This window comes from Kwoniella shandongensis, chromosome 7 (assembly GCF_008629635.2).
Source record: "Kwoniella shandongensis chromosome 7, complete sequence".
Lineage (NCBI taxonomy): Eukaryota > Fungi > Basidiomycota > Tremellomycetes > Tremellales > Cryptococcaceae > Kwoniella > Kwoniella shandongensis.
The window spans coordinates 87,783-104,390 of NC_089293.1; the positions used below are offsets into that span (position 1 = coordinate 87,783).

Consider the following 16,608-nt stretch of genomic DNA (forward strand, 5'->3'; position numbering starts at 1 on the left):
CCGGTCTATTATTATCTACCTTCCAAGCAATCTGAACAGCGTCGCGATGGTCGGTGGTAGGTGTAATCCGACGATGTTACGATATTGGCATGAGATGCATTGCCTTGCTTTGCTTTTTTCTGCTCAACCCGATCCGAAGACAAATTGGATAAGGTGGTGTGATGCAGCTGACTAGCTGTACTCTGACTGTGGCGAAAGAAACCGCCGTACTTAAAGCTGCTTACATCTACAAGACATGCATCCTCCGACCTCTGCCCTTCCGGAGTAGTTACTGGCTGGACTGTTCTATTCATCAAAATGTCGTCTCACAATCTGAGTAGCAACTACATCAATCAACGCGAGCGTGATCCGTCTGCTGGTGATTTGCTGTCCCTCACAAGTGAAGACAAAGATCAATCAAAACACATCGATGTGACCAACGTCCAAAATCTCGACGCTGCAGCTATTTTCATAGCTGAGCATGGGGAGAGAGAAGCCATAACAGCTGAAGAGAGCGCACGTGTGAGATGGAAGGTAAGCAACCGTTTCAAGCCGTATGATGGCGGACGACTTGGTATTCAACCTGTCTAACATTTAAAAATTGGACGGTTCAGATCGATATCAGGCTACTGCCACTCATGGCAATCATGTACTTTCTTCAACAACTTGACAAGTCGGCAGTGTCATTCGCTTCCGTATTCAATATCCAGAAAGACGCACATCTTCAGTGAGTGACTCGTCTGGCACACTTCGTACCGTAGCAATGTGGCAGCCAGTCATACAACGGATGACTGATGTGTTCCGACCGCAGTGGACAACAATATGCGTGGCTGACCACCATTGTCTACATCGCCGCCCTCGTTGGTCAACCTGGTGAGTAGACTTCACCACCTAGTCCAGCTATGCAATGCCCGTACTGACAAGAACCCGTCCTCAGCTTCGGCGTATGCTCTTACCGTATTCCCTATCCATTATTGGATCTCCATGAACTTTATCGGCTGGTCCATCAGTCAACTTCTCATGGCAGCATGTACGGGATTCAAGGGTCTCATCGCCCTACGATTTTTCCTCGGTCTTTTCGAGGCGAGTATCGCTCCGACGATGATGGTAACGGTGTCGATGTGGTGGACGAGAAGGGAGCAGCCTTTCAGAGCCAATTGGTGGTATCTCTTCAACGTACGTTGGTTCCCATTCAGGTCTGATACAAGTCACGATGGATTCAACATGTCTGGCCACTGACTTGTTTTCATTTGCAGGGCTTCGCTGGTATCTTTGGGAGTTTGTTGACTTGGGGTGTTGGGCATTCCAGGGGGACTGGAATGCACCCCTACCAACTCATCTTCCTCGTCATTGGTGTCATGTGAGCACTTCATAATCCTGATTCTGTCGTAGGCCTTTGGTGACTAGAAGGACTTTCACTGACTTGGTTTCGTTTGACAGCTCGTTCGCCTTTGCCATCCCTTGTGTGTTCGTGTGGCCCGAGAGTCCGATCAAGAACCGATTCCTGACGGAAGACGAAAAACGTATCGCCCTCGAAAGGGTTAGGTACAACCAGACTGGTGTGCAAGGGAAGCGTGAGTCCCACTGATACGTCGGCATCGGTAGCGAGTGTAAGTGGGCGCTGATGTGATCTAGATGGTGATCAGAATTCAAATGGAAGCAGGTTTGGGAAGCTTTCACCGATCTCAAAACGCTCTTTATCGTCGGTATGGGTAAGACGATCGTCCCTTCTCAGCTCCCTGTCGGTGTATCTTGGCAACGCATCGCTGACCCTGTTGGCGACTATCAGTCTTGCCACACGCCATCACCGCTGGCGGAGTGTCCGCTTTCGGACCTCTCATCTTGAAGTCATTCGGGTATGACCAATTCCACACAATCCTATTCAACATGATCCCAGGTGCCATCCAGATCGTCCTCGGCTTCTTGACCTCCTTCGTAATGATGAAGACGAAAGTGAAAGCGCCCATGTTATTCTTCGTCAACGCGGTGACTTTGGCCGGTGCTATTTGGTTATGGATCATTCCGAGAGGGAAGGAATACACACATCAGTTGTTGGGAGCGTATATGCTTTTGCAATTCTCCGGTATTGTAGCTCCCCTCACATTCGCTTGGGCGTGAGTACAATCACCGGCTTTCTTCAGGAAGAAGCCATCAACTGACGGTTTGGCGATGTTCTAGCAACGCAAACACCGGCGGTGGTACTAAGAAGTCAGTACTTGCGTCTATCGAGTGGGGAGCCGTTTGTGTCGGCAATGCCATCGGTCCTCAACTCTTCACTTCAAACTCCGTAAGTCGATACTCAAACATTGTCAGGAACGTTGTTAACGTAGGTCATATAGGCACCATACTACTTCCCCGGTCTTCGAGACAACATCATCTCAATGGCCGTCACCGAGGGATGTGTCGTCGGCCTAGCCGTTTGGATCTACTTCCTCAACAGACGTAACAAAAGACGAAGGGAAGCGAGAGGAATGTCCGGTGACATCATCGATTTCTCCCTCGAGGCAGAGAGCAAATGGGCTGGTCTGCGAGAAAAGCAAGCCGCCAACGATCAGGCGGCTGGGATTACCCAGACACATGGTCAAAAGGCGTTCTTGGATCTGTAAGCTTAGTGTTGCGATAGCGACGCGTAAGGCGTGTAACTAATGTGACTTTGATGCAGTACCGACTTGGAGAATGACGAGTTTGTGTACTCTTACTAGCGATGGTCCGGGTTCATAAGTAATATACATGAATGATGATATGTCTTGTCAATCGAAAACTTTATCCGCAATTGTTGTTATTGTTGTTGTTGTTGTTGAGTTGGATCCTGTCACACATTAGGCAGCGAAGTGTTTCGCGACGAAGTCCATTGCAATTTTGTTTCTGCACGATAGCATCAGTACATCCAGATCAGCTTCCCCAAATCATACTCACACGTCCTCCTTCTGTGCCTTTTCCCTACCATCTTCCATATCGCCTCGCACCGCGAATCCATGGACAGCATCGGGGTATACTATCACGAGAAGCAGTAGGACGCATATCAGCTCAAGCTCTCATTCCTTAATCCTGAGCCATGATGACCCCTCTATCAACTCACGCTTGACGAATAAGTTGTCGCCCAACTTCGGCCTCAAGATCTCCTCGATCGCTTCCAATTGCGAGTCACTCATAATGTCATCGACATCACCTTTGAAGATTGCACATGGGATAGATGTGATGGGCTTGACATCGTCTTGCGTGAGGAAAGAAGGATGGTTGCCGATTGCTACATCTACTTTGACAGGAGACGTGTCTTGGGCAAGCAACATGCCTGTAGTATGAGGGACAGCTAGGTCAGTACTGGATTACGAAGACGCAATGGACGGGAAAACGTACAGTATCGAGCTCCCCAACAATAACCGATCGCAGCGACCTTTCCACTAAGTGATGACGATAGCTGTCAGTGGTCCGCCCAAGCCGTTTGACACCAACTTGCAGACAAAGACACTCACGTGGTTGGGTCATTCCTCAGATCTTTGACAAACTGTTCGACAAGTGGTCGCGAGACTACAAATTGTCAAAAGAGGTTAGAAGTCCGCCGTAGCTTGTCCACTTCCTGGCGAGTTTGAGGGCTGTTAACCTGTATCGTCAAACTCACCTGATTCGCGATGTCTGAACAACCAAGGGGCGTATACTGATGTAGCCTGCACCGTCTCCCCTGACTTCTGAACCAATGATGCCTTGGCCTTGTGTCGGATGTTCGGCATGATTGCCTATGCCAGGTAGCATGTCTGGTCAATCATCTTGACTCTGACGTATGAGACGGCAAGTTGTAGTCAAACTCACTTGAATATTGGACACATCGATAGGATCCCCCTGGAAGAAATCCGGCAAGATGACTTTCCATCCTCTACGAGCCCATTCGTCCGCCACCTATAGACGATATCAGCCCTACATCTCAACCGGCCGCGGGAACCATAAACGCTGAAGTGGGGCTGGTTATGAATTGAACGTGTAGGGACTACTTACAAGTTGAGTATTGACAAAATCCGCTCCAAACACATCAGAGATCAAAAGACAAACATCCTGCTTCTCACCACCGCTCTTCTTGTTCGAGACGTAGGTACGTATACCGTATAGCTCTTGGAAGGAACCTTCGGGTGTACCTTCGTGAATGTCTAAGTTTGATGGGTGATGGGCGGGTCAGTGCGGGCTAGAAATGGGTTGGTGAATGGTGAAACGACTTACGGCCGGTGATACAGCAGGATTTGACCGAGGTTTGTTCTTTATCAGACGACATAATGACCATGAGCTATGTGTTGTAGCTTTGAATGTATAGATGTAAAGATGCAACGCACGGAATAGCACTTGAACATGCATGAATGTGGGCAGTGCATACCTGGATCGAAATGCATCATTCCAGGTGACAAATTCACTGGAATCGTATGTACTACCGCTAGTCACCCTTGACGTCACTGGGCACCAAATCTCGGTAAACATCCACGCCGGTAAAAACTGATAGATATCTGCGCTCACAAAGAGTCCCAAGGGGATATGATCGACAATGCTTGTGCAGGTCAGTGTATAAACCTTCTAGCCAGGTAGGACATGGATTGTCCATTGAAGCCTTGTCATCAAGCTGCTTTATCCAACAGAACAACGCGTTGCATAACAGTACCCATATACAAAATCACTAACCCAACTTCTGACCAATTTCGTTTTTTCGGATGTCCCCGTCCGTGTATTGTTATATGCCGATCTAGTCCTTCTTCAAGAACGGCCTCTCAGCCTGAGGCGTGATCCGGGCACCGTGCCTTCTGCCATCCTGAGCCGAGTCAAAGTCGACAATGGCGCTGTGAGCGGTAGTTCGGTTGTCCCACAGTACGACGGCTCGAGGAGTCCACTTGAGTCGGACTTGGAAGTCAACACCCTTAGCTTGGTGATCGCTGAGAAACAAAACGAGGAACATGTCAGTTCATCTGAACAATCACTTTGCCCAGTCCAGGTCTGGCGGAACAACTCACTAGAGCAAGTTCAATATCGCATCGCTCTCTTCCTGCTTCAGGCCCACAATCCTCCTTGAGAACTGTTTGTTCACGAACAACGCCTTTTGTCCAGTAACAGGATGTGTCCTGACCAAAGGGTGAACGTTCTCCACAGGCTCGCGTCGGACCGTACCTCCTCTGTTTCCAGCTCTGGAAAAGTTGGCTTGTTCGACACCGGAGTGAATGACCGATAGAGTCTCGAGATAAGCTCGGAAAGACGGTGAGAGACGGTTATAGGCCTCGACTTGGGAGACATAGGCAGTATCACCGCCTGACTCGGGGGAGTCGAAGAGGAACAAGGTGGTGAGTCCAGGAGGCTGTTCCTCGTACGTTACCTGTGAGGGACGACGTCGTCAGTTTATCGGATAAAACTACACGACGCTGTGGAGACCAAACACTCGCATCGGAATGCCAAACACTTGAAGTGAACCGGTCATTGAACTCGTAGTTGAACGACTTGCTCATGTCCCGGTACACAAGGTGGATCTCGGGATAGTCTTTGGGGTGTCCGGAAGTTGGGTGGATGTGCAAACGACCGAAAAAGCTGGAGAGAGTGATCGGATCATATCAGTGTCTGTCACATGGTACGAACATTTCTGTAAGCAGACTCACGATCCCCAGTCGTTTAATAGCCACTCTGGCGGTTGGTCAATGAAGTCCTGGTCTCTGAAGACCTGATACGATAGCAGTCATCAGCTGAGGATTAAGAAACGATGGTTAAGTCTGACAAGGGTCACTCACAACTACACCTCGTTCGGCGACGAACCGAGCGAGCTGCTGTCTTCCCCTAGTATCGAGCGTGTGCAGTTGAATACCTGACACGTCTGATCCGAATCTCGGACTGAGCTACAAGTGATCGGGCACATCAGTTCCGTTCACAGCTTACATAGATATATAGACAGCGCAGAGTAGCGAGGTGACTCACCGACGAGACCTCAGTAGCACCTGCCAAGAACTCTCTTGGGTTTTCATGCTTCAACGCTTCCAATCCTGGGTCGGTGTGCTCAAATGGTGTCAAAGGTGGATACTGGTCATTGTTGAAAGATGGCAAAGCCCATTCGTACTTGTAGGCATCCTTGTCGCCGTTCGTCGAAGCGGTTCCATTCGTCTTTGATGTCTCAGCAGCGGTAGATTGTTGTGCTTGCTCAGCAGGCTTTTCGGGGGATTCGGGCCGCAAGTGCAAGGTGCGCAGCGGCTCTGTGATGGTCTGTGTGACTGTAGACATTGTGGATCGTTGCTGTGATTATAACGAGGTTGTTTTAGGAAAACTTGAGAAAGGCTACTTTTGTCACCCAACAACCGCGTATAGATATACGAGATCGGCTGCTTGCTTGGTTTGGGTGAATTTCCAACCGCATCACACCACCTGAGCGATCATGATGACCGGGAGAGACCGATACTTTTCGACCTCCACAATCACACAATCCCACGAGGATTCGCAATTCCAGTACTAAACTGTACCTCTGTCTCGTCGCCTCCAAACGGCCCCGGCATCCTTCTGCCGGTGGATGCACACGCTTCCATGCTGTAATTGTTTACGGGCATGACGTCGCGAGATGTGATGAAAACGATGATCTGATATGGTGTGATTGATCGTGATGGCGGCGATCACCGCTAATCTAATCAACTATTTCAAACTCAGGGTCAATTAGAATGATAGCAACTGATCTAAAAGTGGTTGTGGTAGTGGTGGTGGTGGTGGTGGCTTCGGTGACTGGCACGGAAGATTCCAGGAAGAGGCTAAGAAGAAGAGGCTGAGCCTGAAGCGGGTCTCGCTTCTCGCCTTCCTTCTCCTCCTCTCGTGTTACGATCATTTCCAACCGAGACGTCCGACTTTTGTCGAAATTCAGGATGACGCCTTCGCAGAACATGTGCTTCGATTGATCGGTCTTTAAAACTGTCACCCACCAGCTTCTCTCCCCAGACGAGATACACCGTGCTGCGTCGCTTATGAGCGCTCCCGCTCGCACTGTATTGTGAGACTTACCTAGCGGCTGAAGCCTATGACTTAGATTGTAATCGAAAATAGAACGTCATAGATAACGTGCGCTGTAACGATGTCGCGATCAAGATGTGACCGACTTATTGCAATTCCTAGATCGCTTGCAGGCTTGGTTGTTCTATTTTTTTCTCGATTCCAACGACCGAGGGAATTACAAAAGCACGTTGATCATGATGATATGAAAGAAGACTCTCGCTATACTATCTGATCACAGTGCAGTTGTCGCACAACATTGACTTTACTGACAAGAGTCGACGCAAAATGTCCGCCATCCGTCGTGACGATCCACCTTCACCACCATCGACGTACAACTCGTCCAACTCGTCTCTCAAGGATGAGAAACGCGCACCGCTTACCCCACCTTTTGAGGTCTCAGACAACAAGGACGACGCCAATGCTGTTCAACAAGCCTTCAAATCGCCAGACGGGGCAACGCTCGAGCTGCTCGAACGGATACCTACTCTGGCAGCCAGAGGGAGCGGAGCACCAGGGTCAACGTTTGGAAGGGCACTCTTAAGAGTGGTCGGAATAGGAAGGAAAGATGGAAAACCACACGATCTTGATTCCGTGAGTGGCATCGCAGCACAAAGTGGCGCTTCAACATGAATCTTACCAGAACGTGGTTGAGACAGATCGCTACCCAACCGTCAGTCTTCGATACTGCTCAAAGGGAGCATTACACACCCCTACCTACCTACGAAGGATACAAAGCCTTTGATCCGATGTTCAGATGGACATGGCGTCAGGAGAACTCGGTGATCCGGATAGTTGACTGGAAAATCTTCGTGAGTGACTTGAATCATGTGTTATCTTTGGATGTAGCCGTACTGACACTCACTTCTACAGTTATGGGTGCTGTAAGTCGAAAGGAACTCATCACTGAGATACCACACTGATAATCTCTTTCCAATTAGCATCATGTTTCTTGCTCTGGACATCGATCGAGCGAATCTTGCCAACGCTACGGCAGACAACTTTCTGAAGGACTTGAAGATGACACAAGCGGATTACAATCTCGGTAACACCTTGTTCCGAGTTGGCTTCTTGGTAAGTATGAAGTCACCGGGGCGACATGTAGTTCATATGACACACACTGACTTCTAACAGTGCGCGGAGCTGCCATCACAACTTGTTTCGAAGAGATTAGGACCCGATGTCTGGATCCCGATTCAGATGATCATCTTCTCAATCATTTCCGCCTCTCAATTCTGGCTCTCTGGTCGATCATCATTCCTTGCAACTCGTTTTCTCATCTCATTCTTCCAAGGCGGTTTCATACCTGATTGTATCTTGTATCTGTCTTATTACTATACCAAGACAGAGTTGCCCGTCCGATTAGGATTCTTCTGGGTCAGCAACTATTTGGCCAACTTGATTACTGGATTCTTGGCCGTGGGACTGTTACAGATGAGAGGGGTTGGCGGTAGAGCCGGTTGGAGATACATGTTCTTGATCGAGGGTCTCTTGACACGTGAGTGTGGTCCCGATTTGCCTGCTGTGCAGATTCGAACAGGGCTGATGGGTTTTCGTGTTTCGGGCACAGTGGTAGTCGGAATTGCTTCCTTCTTCCTTATGCCCTCGTCCGCGTCTGCCACCAAGGCATGGTATCGACCAAAAGGCTACTTTACCGACGATCAGGTAAAGATCTTAGTCAACAGGGGTAAGTCTCGGAAAACAACCTGGTCTACATCGTTACTAATCTGTTCATCTCCTTCAAATTAGCCCTTCGAGATGATCCCACAAAGAGTAGTATGGTGAGTGGCCTTGTAATCTAATTGTCGTTCGAGTATTGAGTAGTCCCATCTTTCAGCACAATCGACAAGCTCTCCCGATCAAGACAATCTTCAGATGCCTGGGGGACTACGATATGTACCCTCTGTTCTTCATTGGCTTGGTCTTCGGTATTGGCGCCTATCCTGTTTCCAACTACTTCCAAATATCGATGAAACAACTGGGTTTCAACACTGTCCAAAGTAATTTATTGAGCATTCCTAACACGGTTTGGTCGATCATCAACGTGAGTACTAGAGGCGGAGAAGAGGGTGTGTGAAGTAATCTGACGCTACGAATGTGCCTAGTTGCTCATCATCACGATCGCTTCGGAGCTGGTCAACAACAGGACATTTGTTTGCATGTGAGTGTGGCGCATCGATTTCGGGAGACGGAAGCTGACAATCGCATTGCAGGGCGGAAAATCTGTGGATGTTACCCAACTATATCGCTCTGTGAGTCGCCTGCTATCCGAACCGAGCTATCGTTCACGTAGTGAGGCACTAATATCTCGCTGTTAGCCTTGCGCTGCCGGACTCAAAGGTCACTCCATGTAAGCGACAAACCGTGCTCGAGGCTGCTGCCCTGAACTAACTGTATCTCTTCGATCAGGGACGTACTTTGGTATCGCCACAGTCTTGCTGGCCTTCCCCTACGTTCACGCAATTCAAGTAGCGTGGACAAGTCGAAATTCCGGTTCCGTAGAGAATAGAACGGTATCTGCTTCGTGAGTTGTCTTGGACCGTTGTGAGATTCGAGCGACCGCTGATATACTGTGGGTCACCAGTGTTTACAACATGATGGTCCAGACTTCAGCCATCATTGGCGCCAATGGTCAGTGGCAATCACTCAACATTGTGTGCTATCATTTTGAGCAGAAATGCTGACGAGGGTTTATCCTGCAGTATACCAAGCGAGCGATAGTCCACGTTATAGACACGCCAACAGCGCGATCGTCGCAATATTACTATTCAACGTTTTGATAGTATACCCTGCCACGCGTTGGTATTACAAGTCGAGAAATGCGAAACGCGCCGCGAAATGGGATGTAATGTCGTCAGATGAGAAGAGTCGATATCTCGAGACGACGAATGAAAGAGGGAATAAGAGGTGAGTGCCGATCGTGAAGAGTACTGGAGGATATGGTGCTGACCTGAGGTTGTCCAACTAGGTTGGATTTCAGGTTCGCTTATTAGATAGATGAGATTATGAACAATTGACGATCTGGGGGATCTGTATCATGACTAAGCTTGTACCATTACTGAAACTGATCTGCTCGCGAGTTGTTGAAAACCAGGCGTTCGGCGTTTTCACTACAGTAATATTGCGGTGGCAACCCAACTCTGTCTGACCATCGTGCATGGGGTTGCTGTCAGTCACCACTGCTAAGCGGTCGTAAGGGGATCGACTGATCCCGATAGACTGGGAATGCGCACAACCGTTAGAGGCTACAAACCCGTCACATCTGCCCAAACGGCTTCAACATGGTGCTTGCTTTCTTCAGAAAATTCGGTCATTACTGTACCCTGTCACTCTGGCGGTGTCGCAACTGATCGTACTCAGGGCGTGTCGTTCGATCATCTGAGCGATACGTATCTGATCTGTTGCTCAAGGCACCTCACTTTCCAAGCGGACCAATAATTCTCAAGACGACGAAAAGGTTCACCCCACACATCACACTCGAGCTCGGCTCCAGTATTACTGAATGCTAGTCCAAGGACGACCGCCAAAGGAACTGTCAGCAAACTCGATAGGCGACAAGGACAAGCCGTTTGGAGATAATTGCGCTATCTCTTGCTACCTGACAAGCGAACAACGCTAGCAATGTATAACTTTAATGCATACCACCTTTTCGTTCTCCACCGACCAATCGATCCCCTCGAGAGGAATAGGGAGGCCCATTTGCTCTCACCCTGCATCAGTATCATCTGTCCTGTAAATCCTCCCCGTACATCAACACAGCAGCGCCAGCACTAGTGTGTGGCAGGCGACTCCCTAGGTGTCATCTGCAATCGCCTGAGTGATCGCTGCAGCAGCAGATATTCAGAAGTTCGTTCATCGCTCCATAAGAGAAGCAAATGATAGTGCATGTGGAATGGCCGCCTATGCGAGCATCGTAGAACAAACATCGGGAAAAATTTCACATGAACAAAGACAATCGAGTCGAGGGGGATTGGGAGAATGGAACCGACATCTCAGATGATTCGGGTAGAATTGATCAGTTTCCTTTCTCTCCCAGTCCCCTTTCCTGCTTTCCTTGCCGATGCTTACCCCCCCCCCCTCCTCCCACCGGTCCCTCACGGGACTAGACAAGGACACGAACGAGTCGATGCGGAGTCTCATACTGTAGCATCCTATTGCAACCACTCCCCGTCCAACCCTTTCATGCCAATGGCGACATCACCTCGGGGACCAGAGCAGCATCAGTGGTGAGAAAAAACAAAAGGTCGCTTGGCTCTTTTGTTGATACATCTCCACCGCCGGATAAACCTGTTCAGTCTTTTCAGTGACATGGCGCTCATTTTGGCCTTAGCGACGTTATCTCCGTGATGCAAGTAGCCTCGGTGGTGAGGCCGCACAAAAGGATTCTCGGCTCTTTGCTTACCACATCCCCATCGCCGGAAAAAGCCTGGCCTAGTCCTTTCAACTGTATGGAACCCTTTCAAGGGGTGGGATCTTTATTGCATAAAGGAGATAGCCTTCTCGAAGAGAAAGATAAGAGGTCTATGTCATTCTTGCATTGCGACATCCCAATAGCCGGAAAAGACTGTGCCAGTCCTTTCAATAGTATGTCATCATAAGGGAGATGTGCTGGACACTGACATAAGACAACTGCACCGCTATCTGACTATGAATGGATGGCCTCAGAGCCCCGTCGCTCGAGGTAAGACTCGACGAGCCTGGAACGCATACAAAAAGGGCAATGACGGTAGTGATTCTCCCGTCCTATCCTCAACAATCCAATCACTTCCAGACAAGCTCTATCTGCAAACTCACCATTGCCTTCGAAGTACTTCACTCTACACACCAATTCATTTTGATATACTCACAACATGTCGTCCAAGCCCTCGGCCTCGAACGGTACCAAGCAGTCCACGAACAAGTCTGGCCAATCCAGCCGTGGTCGATCGACAAAAAGCTGCGACCAATGTGTCAAAGCCAAGAAGTCGTGCGATAAGGCGACTCCGTGGGTCATTTTTGCTTCTGATGGACCTCTTCTAGGCGATTATGCTACATATACACGCAGAGCTGACTTTGTGCGTTCCAACAGGTGGTGTGGCAGATGTGATCGCAGCCGCGAAAATATTTGCAGTTTCGCCGATAAGGGAAGCCGCTTCAATCAAGAGGGGACCATCCTTCCAGGAAGTTCTGTCAGTGAGGCCGGCCAGGCGGCCCTTGATCAGCACTTCCCAGCCCCAGAGCTCGATCAGTCGCACGCGGGGTATTCTTACTTCCCTGAAAGCCATACGAGGTCCCAGAATCCGTGAGCCACCTCACGAGTGACGACGTCAAGTCATGCTCCCCCTTATGTAGTCTTGGTCGTTGGTGGCGGTCTCTCAGGACGGCGGAGTACGCTTTTGGTCCTCTCTGCGTATGTGGACTTGCTTGATGTCTTGGCTTGCCTTTTCTTTGTCGTCCATAGCTTCTGAAGTATCGTTATGTCATGTTATGATTTCCTTTCTACGATGTGCGCCCCTGGGCTTTCGATTTAGGATGGTCCTTGCGCTCGTTTGCGTGAAAATATTAATAGCCATGTCCCGTGAGAATATTTATTGTGCAGCGTTGCACTTCTCCATGCCCAATGTGACTGTAGAGCATTGTATTTGTAGAGAATGGAAGGTCCTTATGTCGTTGTTAATTTTGGTTGTGTTATTGGGTACGTCACCATGAAGGCAACTCACTCAATTCGATCGGACGATTCAGGAACCAAACGCGCAATTCCAACATTTCGGTTACATCAACACATTCATCTTCTGTTTCCTCATCATATAACATCCCATTCACCTACCCTATTGGCATAGACTGGCTCTCCTCTCGGTACAGAAGCAAGAGGAGATAGTGCGTTGAACCATGCTGGGGACAAGTGTTGGCTTGAGCTTGGGGTTGGGGTCGTCGCTTCGGAGAGGGTTACAAATCACCTCGGTCGAACGATCCGGTCTCTCTTCGATCGCTGGCATGTCATGTCGTAGATCACAGCAGCTACCATCCATACGAATAGGTAAGTTATGCGTCTGTCCAACTTGTACCTCGTTGTATAGAGCCGCGAAGCTAACGATACAGGTGGAACAGCCGCGAGACGATTACATACGCCTTCTCCTCAACGGTCGACACCTCCACATTCCTCGTTACTCGTCCGGCACAATTCGACAAAACCGCCTCCTCATGTCCCCTCTACTCCTATCATAAAAGCCACCACCACCACTCCAGTAGATACCACATCAACATTAGTGACAACATCTGAACCTAGCGCAAAACCATCTATAATCTCACGGATATACTCGAATCTATCGCTGTCACCGGTCAAAGAGAATCATGAGAAGGACGGAGAACATGGATCGAGTAGTGTGGGCAAGCTTTTGGAATTGGCGAGACCGGAGAAGAGACACTTGCTCATTGCTGTCGGATTGGTGAGTATAGCTGGGAGATCACAACCACGGTTCAGCGGAGCTCATTTGGTATGATTAGCTGCTCATTTCGAGCTCGGTCTCCATGTTGGTCCCACTGACAATTGGTAAACTCATCGACTTTTTCTCTACAAATTCGGTATGTTCATTGAGGAAGATATGCGATCCGGATAGCTGATTGGGTATCGGTGGTAGTCAACATTCCTTGGACTATCATTCCCCGTCGCAGCTGGATTACTCGCGGTTACGTTCTGTATTGGAGCTGCAGCCAATGCTTGTAAGTCCCGGTGCCCATTTCTGACATGTATCACAAGGCTGACCACCAGCTTAGCTCGTGCTATTATCATGCGTACAAGTGGACAACGTATCATTGCTCGCGTACGGTAAGTTTGCGTCAATCGTCCATGGACATGGTAGGTGTCAAGCTAATCGCATCGTAGAAACCAAGCCTACCTTTCTACGCTTCGTCAAGAACCAGAGTTCGCGGACAGATCTGCTGGTGACATCGTTTCGCGTCTGAGCGTGGACACAAACATCTTAGGAGAAAGTGTCACCAGCAATCTCTCGGATGGTCTTCGGTAAGCGCAACCCTCCGTCTGTGCACATGCTAGTCATTGACGGTCCGCATTTGCGTCCAGAGCACTCATTTCTGCGACCGTTGGAGTGGCAGCCATGTTCTGGATCTCAGCGAAATTGACACTCGTAATGCTTTGTGTTGTGCCGCCAGTATCTTTAGGAGCCGTGAGTGCATTCCACATCCCTTCGAGGCCAGGATGAGGCTAACAATGTTCCATCACAGGTATTCTATGGTCGTTATCTACGAAAACTGTCAAACTTGACCCAGGAAGCCGTTGGCGAGATGTCCAAGGTGTGTTGCAAGAGATATCGTATCCATTGCGAGTGGACGCTGACATTTTTTGCAGACTGCCGAAGAGAAGCTCAACGCTTTCAAGACGGTCGCGGCGTACAACTCGCAAGATCTCGAAGGAAGCCTGTTTTCAAGAAAGGTCGACGAAGTGTTCCAGCTAGCCAAGAAGGAAGCATACATGACTGGTATCTTCTGGGGAGCAAGTGGACTGACTGGAAATCTTGCTATGCTCTGCTTGTTGGGTTACGGTGAGCTTGACGTTACCGTCGTGCCAACGAAGCTGACACAAAGCACAGGTGGTCACTTGGTCTCCATCCACGAGATTACTGTCGGAGACCTTACATCGCTCCTGATGTACAGCGCGTGAGTCAACCTGCTATGCAATGAAGAAGAGCTGCTGACGACAGCAACAGGTATGTTGGCGGGTCAGTGTCCGGTCTGACAGGCTTCTTTACCGGTCTAATGCGAGGTGCGTATATTTTTTCTCATCGACAACGATTCAAACTCATCGTGTCGATGCAGGGGTCGGAGCTGGTTCTCGAGTGTTCTGGCTGCTAGACCGAACATCCCACATCCCCCTTGACAAGGGAATCAACCTTCCTCACTCGCGGAACGGCGCTATACGATTTGAGAACGTACGATTCAGGTATCCTTCTCGAAAGGAGGTTGAGGTCTTGAAAGGGATCAACATGCGAATAGAACCCGGAACCAGTGTTGCCTTGGTGTGAGTATGCGAGTGGACAAACGATCCATTCTGGCCTATGCTGACTACTATACACAGCGGTTCGAGTGGAAGTGGAAAGACGTCTATTCAGCAACTGCTCAGTCGATTCTACGACCCGGACGAGGGAAAAGTCACTTTCGACGGAACAGGTGTGTTTTGGCTCTCAGTTCTATGGTTGTCACAAGCTAATTCCAATATCCAGATATCCGCGAGTTCACACCCGAATCATGGCGATCGCGAATTGGTGTTGTTTTCCAAGATCCTATTCTCTTCGCTGGGACAGTGCATGAGAATATCGCCTATGGTTCACCGGACGCGACGAGAGAAGACGTCGAGGACGCAGCTAGAGCTGCCAATTGTGATTTCATTTGGAACTTGCCTCAGGGCTTTGACACATTGAGTGAGTAGCAGCTGCAAGATCTCGGAGATGAAGCAGCTGATGTGAGTGTCGCACAGTTGGCAAAGCCAGTCTGAGTGGTGGTCAACGACAACGTATCAGTATCGCCAGAGCGCTGGTCCGAAATCCTTCCATCCTTCTACTGGACGAAGGTGGGTTGCTTGACTTTTGGCGTTATGTTGTGGAACAGATCTAACATTCTTCCTTGCGACATAGCTACCTCTGCTCTAGACTCAGCGTCTGAGAATGCCGTCAACGCTGCGATAGACGATATCATACGGCAGAAGAACATCACCGTTATTCTTGCTGCCCATAGACTCTCCTCCATCGCTAGGGCGGAGAGAGTGGTCGTACTCGAGAATGGAGTGGTATCCGAAGAAGGGAGATATGACGTTCTGGTGGGTTTTTTTGTTGTTTTCTGTGGGATGTTGAGCTAACGAAGTCAACTCGAACCATCTTATAGTCTCGAAGAGAGGGAAGTCGATTTAGAACACTGATGGCTGCGCAACTGCTAGTAGAGAAGTCATCGAAGGGAGCTGAGGCCAGCCAGCCAGAGGAAGAAGAATCACCAGAGTCAACAGAGGCAACTAGACTACGACTGGAAGCGAATTAAGGGAAACCATTTCCATGTCGAGGAAGAAGGACGCATCCATCGAGGTGTAACAATAGTGATGGAAAGCAAGTAAGCATGATCTACATCAAACATCTTCACAAGCATAGCATTATGCACAATAGCATATATCGAATGGCACCATCGGTCCAATATATTCACCTAACGCCAAACCACACCTGACGAGTTTTGATCCGCACAGCGCCGACTGACGAAGGAACATAGAATCACTGGGCGATGCCGATCGACCATGTATCCAGACCAAAACTTCAGCCCTATCCGTCCGTCGAGCGCGGTCGATTGCGGCTGCGGCGGCGAGATGCGAGCGAAATTGAAATGCCCAGAACGACCGAAATGACGTCTAATCACGAAACTCTAATAAGACTGTGACCGTGTCTGACTGACCCTCTTGGCATCCCAAAGAAAGCTAATCATATGTACAGGAACTTCGAAGGAAGGAAATGAGAATCGAATGCTAAACGAAGAGCAGGACAAAATGAGCACAACTGATCACGCCAATAATCGACATCGAATCGGTGTCCTTGTTATCAGTCGGATTTGGCCGAGATATGCTAATTAGGGGCACAACTCGGCTTCCACCGATGGTAGAGTGATTCGACCAACTGT

The 16,608-nt window shown here is 49.2% G+C and overlaps 5 protein-coding genes across 5 annotated transcripts; 3 read left to right on the forward strand and 2 right to left on the reverse strand.

Moving 5' to 3' along the window:
* Window positions 1-297: 297 nt before the first annotated feature.
* On the forward strand, window positions 298-2,681 carry CI109_103918 (uncharacterized protein; the record flags this gene model as incomplete). The annotated part of the gene is made up of 11 exons (XM_032006757.1): window positions 298-513; window positions 594-706; window positions 791-852; window positions 917-1,155; window positions 1,236-1,339; window positions 1,420-1,553; window positions 1,626-1,691; window positions 1,769-2,093; window positions 2,158-2,266; window positions 2,319-2,581; window positions 2,642-2,681. 11 exons carry the CDS (start codon window positions 298-300, stop codon window positions 2,679-2,681), a joined length of 1,671 nt encoding a protein of 556 aa, XP_031858960.1.
* A 117-nt stretch (window positions 2,682-2,798) lies between these two features.
* CI109_103919 (uncharacterized protein) lies at window positions 2,799-4,240 on the reverse strand (the record flags this gene model as incomplete). The annotated part of the gene is made up of 9 exons (XM_032006756.1): window positions 2,799-2,844; window positions 2,896-2,974; window positions 3,059-3,271; window positions 3,337-3,380; window positions 3,453-3,507; window positions 3,599-3,713; window positions 3,787-3,873; window positions 3,970-4,118; window positions 4,189-4,240. The coding sequence occupies 9 exons, from the start codon at window positions 4,238-4,240 to the stop codon at window positions 2,799-2,801; spliced, it is 840 nt and encodes a 279-aa protein (XP_031858959.1).
* A 459-nt stretch (window positions 4,241-4,699) lies between these two features.
* On the reverse strand, window positions 4,700-6,210 carry CI109_103920 (uncharacterized protein; the record flags this gene model as incomplete). The annotated part of the gene is made up of 6 exons (XM_065967405.1): window positions 4,700-4,886; window positions 4,965-5,320; window positions 5,388-5,529; window positions 5,598-5,659; window positions 5,727-5,831; window positions 5,911-6,210. 6 exons carry the CDS (start codon window positions 6,208-6,210, stop codon window positions 4,700-4,702), a joined length of 1,152 nt encoding a protein of 383 aa, XP_065823477.1.
* A 1,038-nt stretch (window positions 6,211-7,248) lies between these two features.
* On the forward strand, window positions 7,249-9,953 carry CI109_103921 (uncharacterized protein; the record flags this gene model as incomplete). The annotated part of the gene is made up of 15 exons (XM_032006754.1): window positions 7,249-7,554; window positions 7,620-7,772; window positions 7,834-7,844; window positions 7,902-8,034; window positions 8,095-8,458; window positions 8,531-8,647; window positions 8,710-8,741; window positions 8,798-9,004; window positions 9,066-9,121; window positions 9,174-9,212; window positions 9,279-9,310; window positions 9,370-9,484; window positions 9,545-9,591; window positions 9,663-9,867; window positions 9,929-9,953. 15 exons carry the CDS (start codon window positions 7,249-7,251, stop codon window positions 9,951-9,953), a joined length of 1,842 nt encoding a protein of 613 aa, XP_031858957.1.
* A 2,875-nt stretch (window positions 9,954-12,828) lies between these two features.
* CI109_103922 (uncharacterized protein) lies at window positions 12,829-15,984 on the forward strand (the record flags this gene model as incomplete). The annotated part of the gene is made up of 17 exons (XM_032006753.1): window positions 12,829-12,976; window positions 13,039-13,385; window positions 13,444-13,521; window positions 13,578-13,659; window positions 13,714-13,765; window positions 13,823-13,960; window positions 14,021-14,123; window positions 14,182-14,250; window positions 14,306-14,498; window positions 14,547-14,613; window positions 14,664-14,719; window positions 14,773-14,974; window positions 15,032-15,123; window positions 15,177-15,374; window positions 15,431-15,523; window positions 15,588-15,769; window positions 15,835-15,984. The coding sequence occupies 17 exons, from the start codon at window positions 12,829-12,831 to the stop codon at window positions 15,982-15,984; spliced, it is 2,250 nt and encodes a 749-aa protein (XP_031858956.1).
* Between the last annotated feature and the right edge of the window lie 624 nt (window positions 15,985-16,608).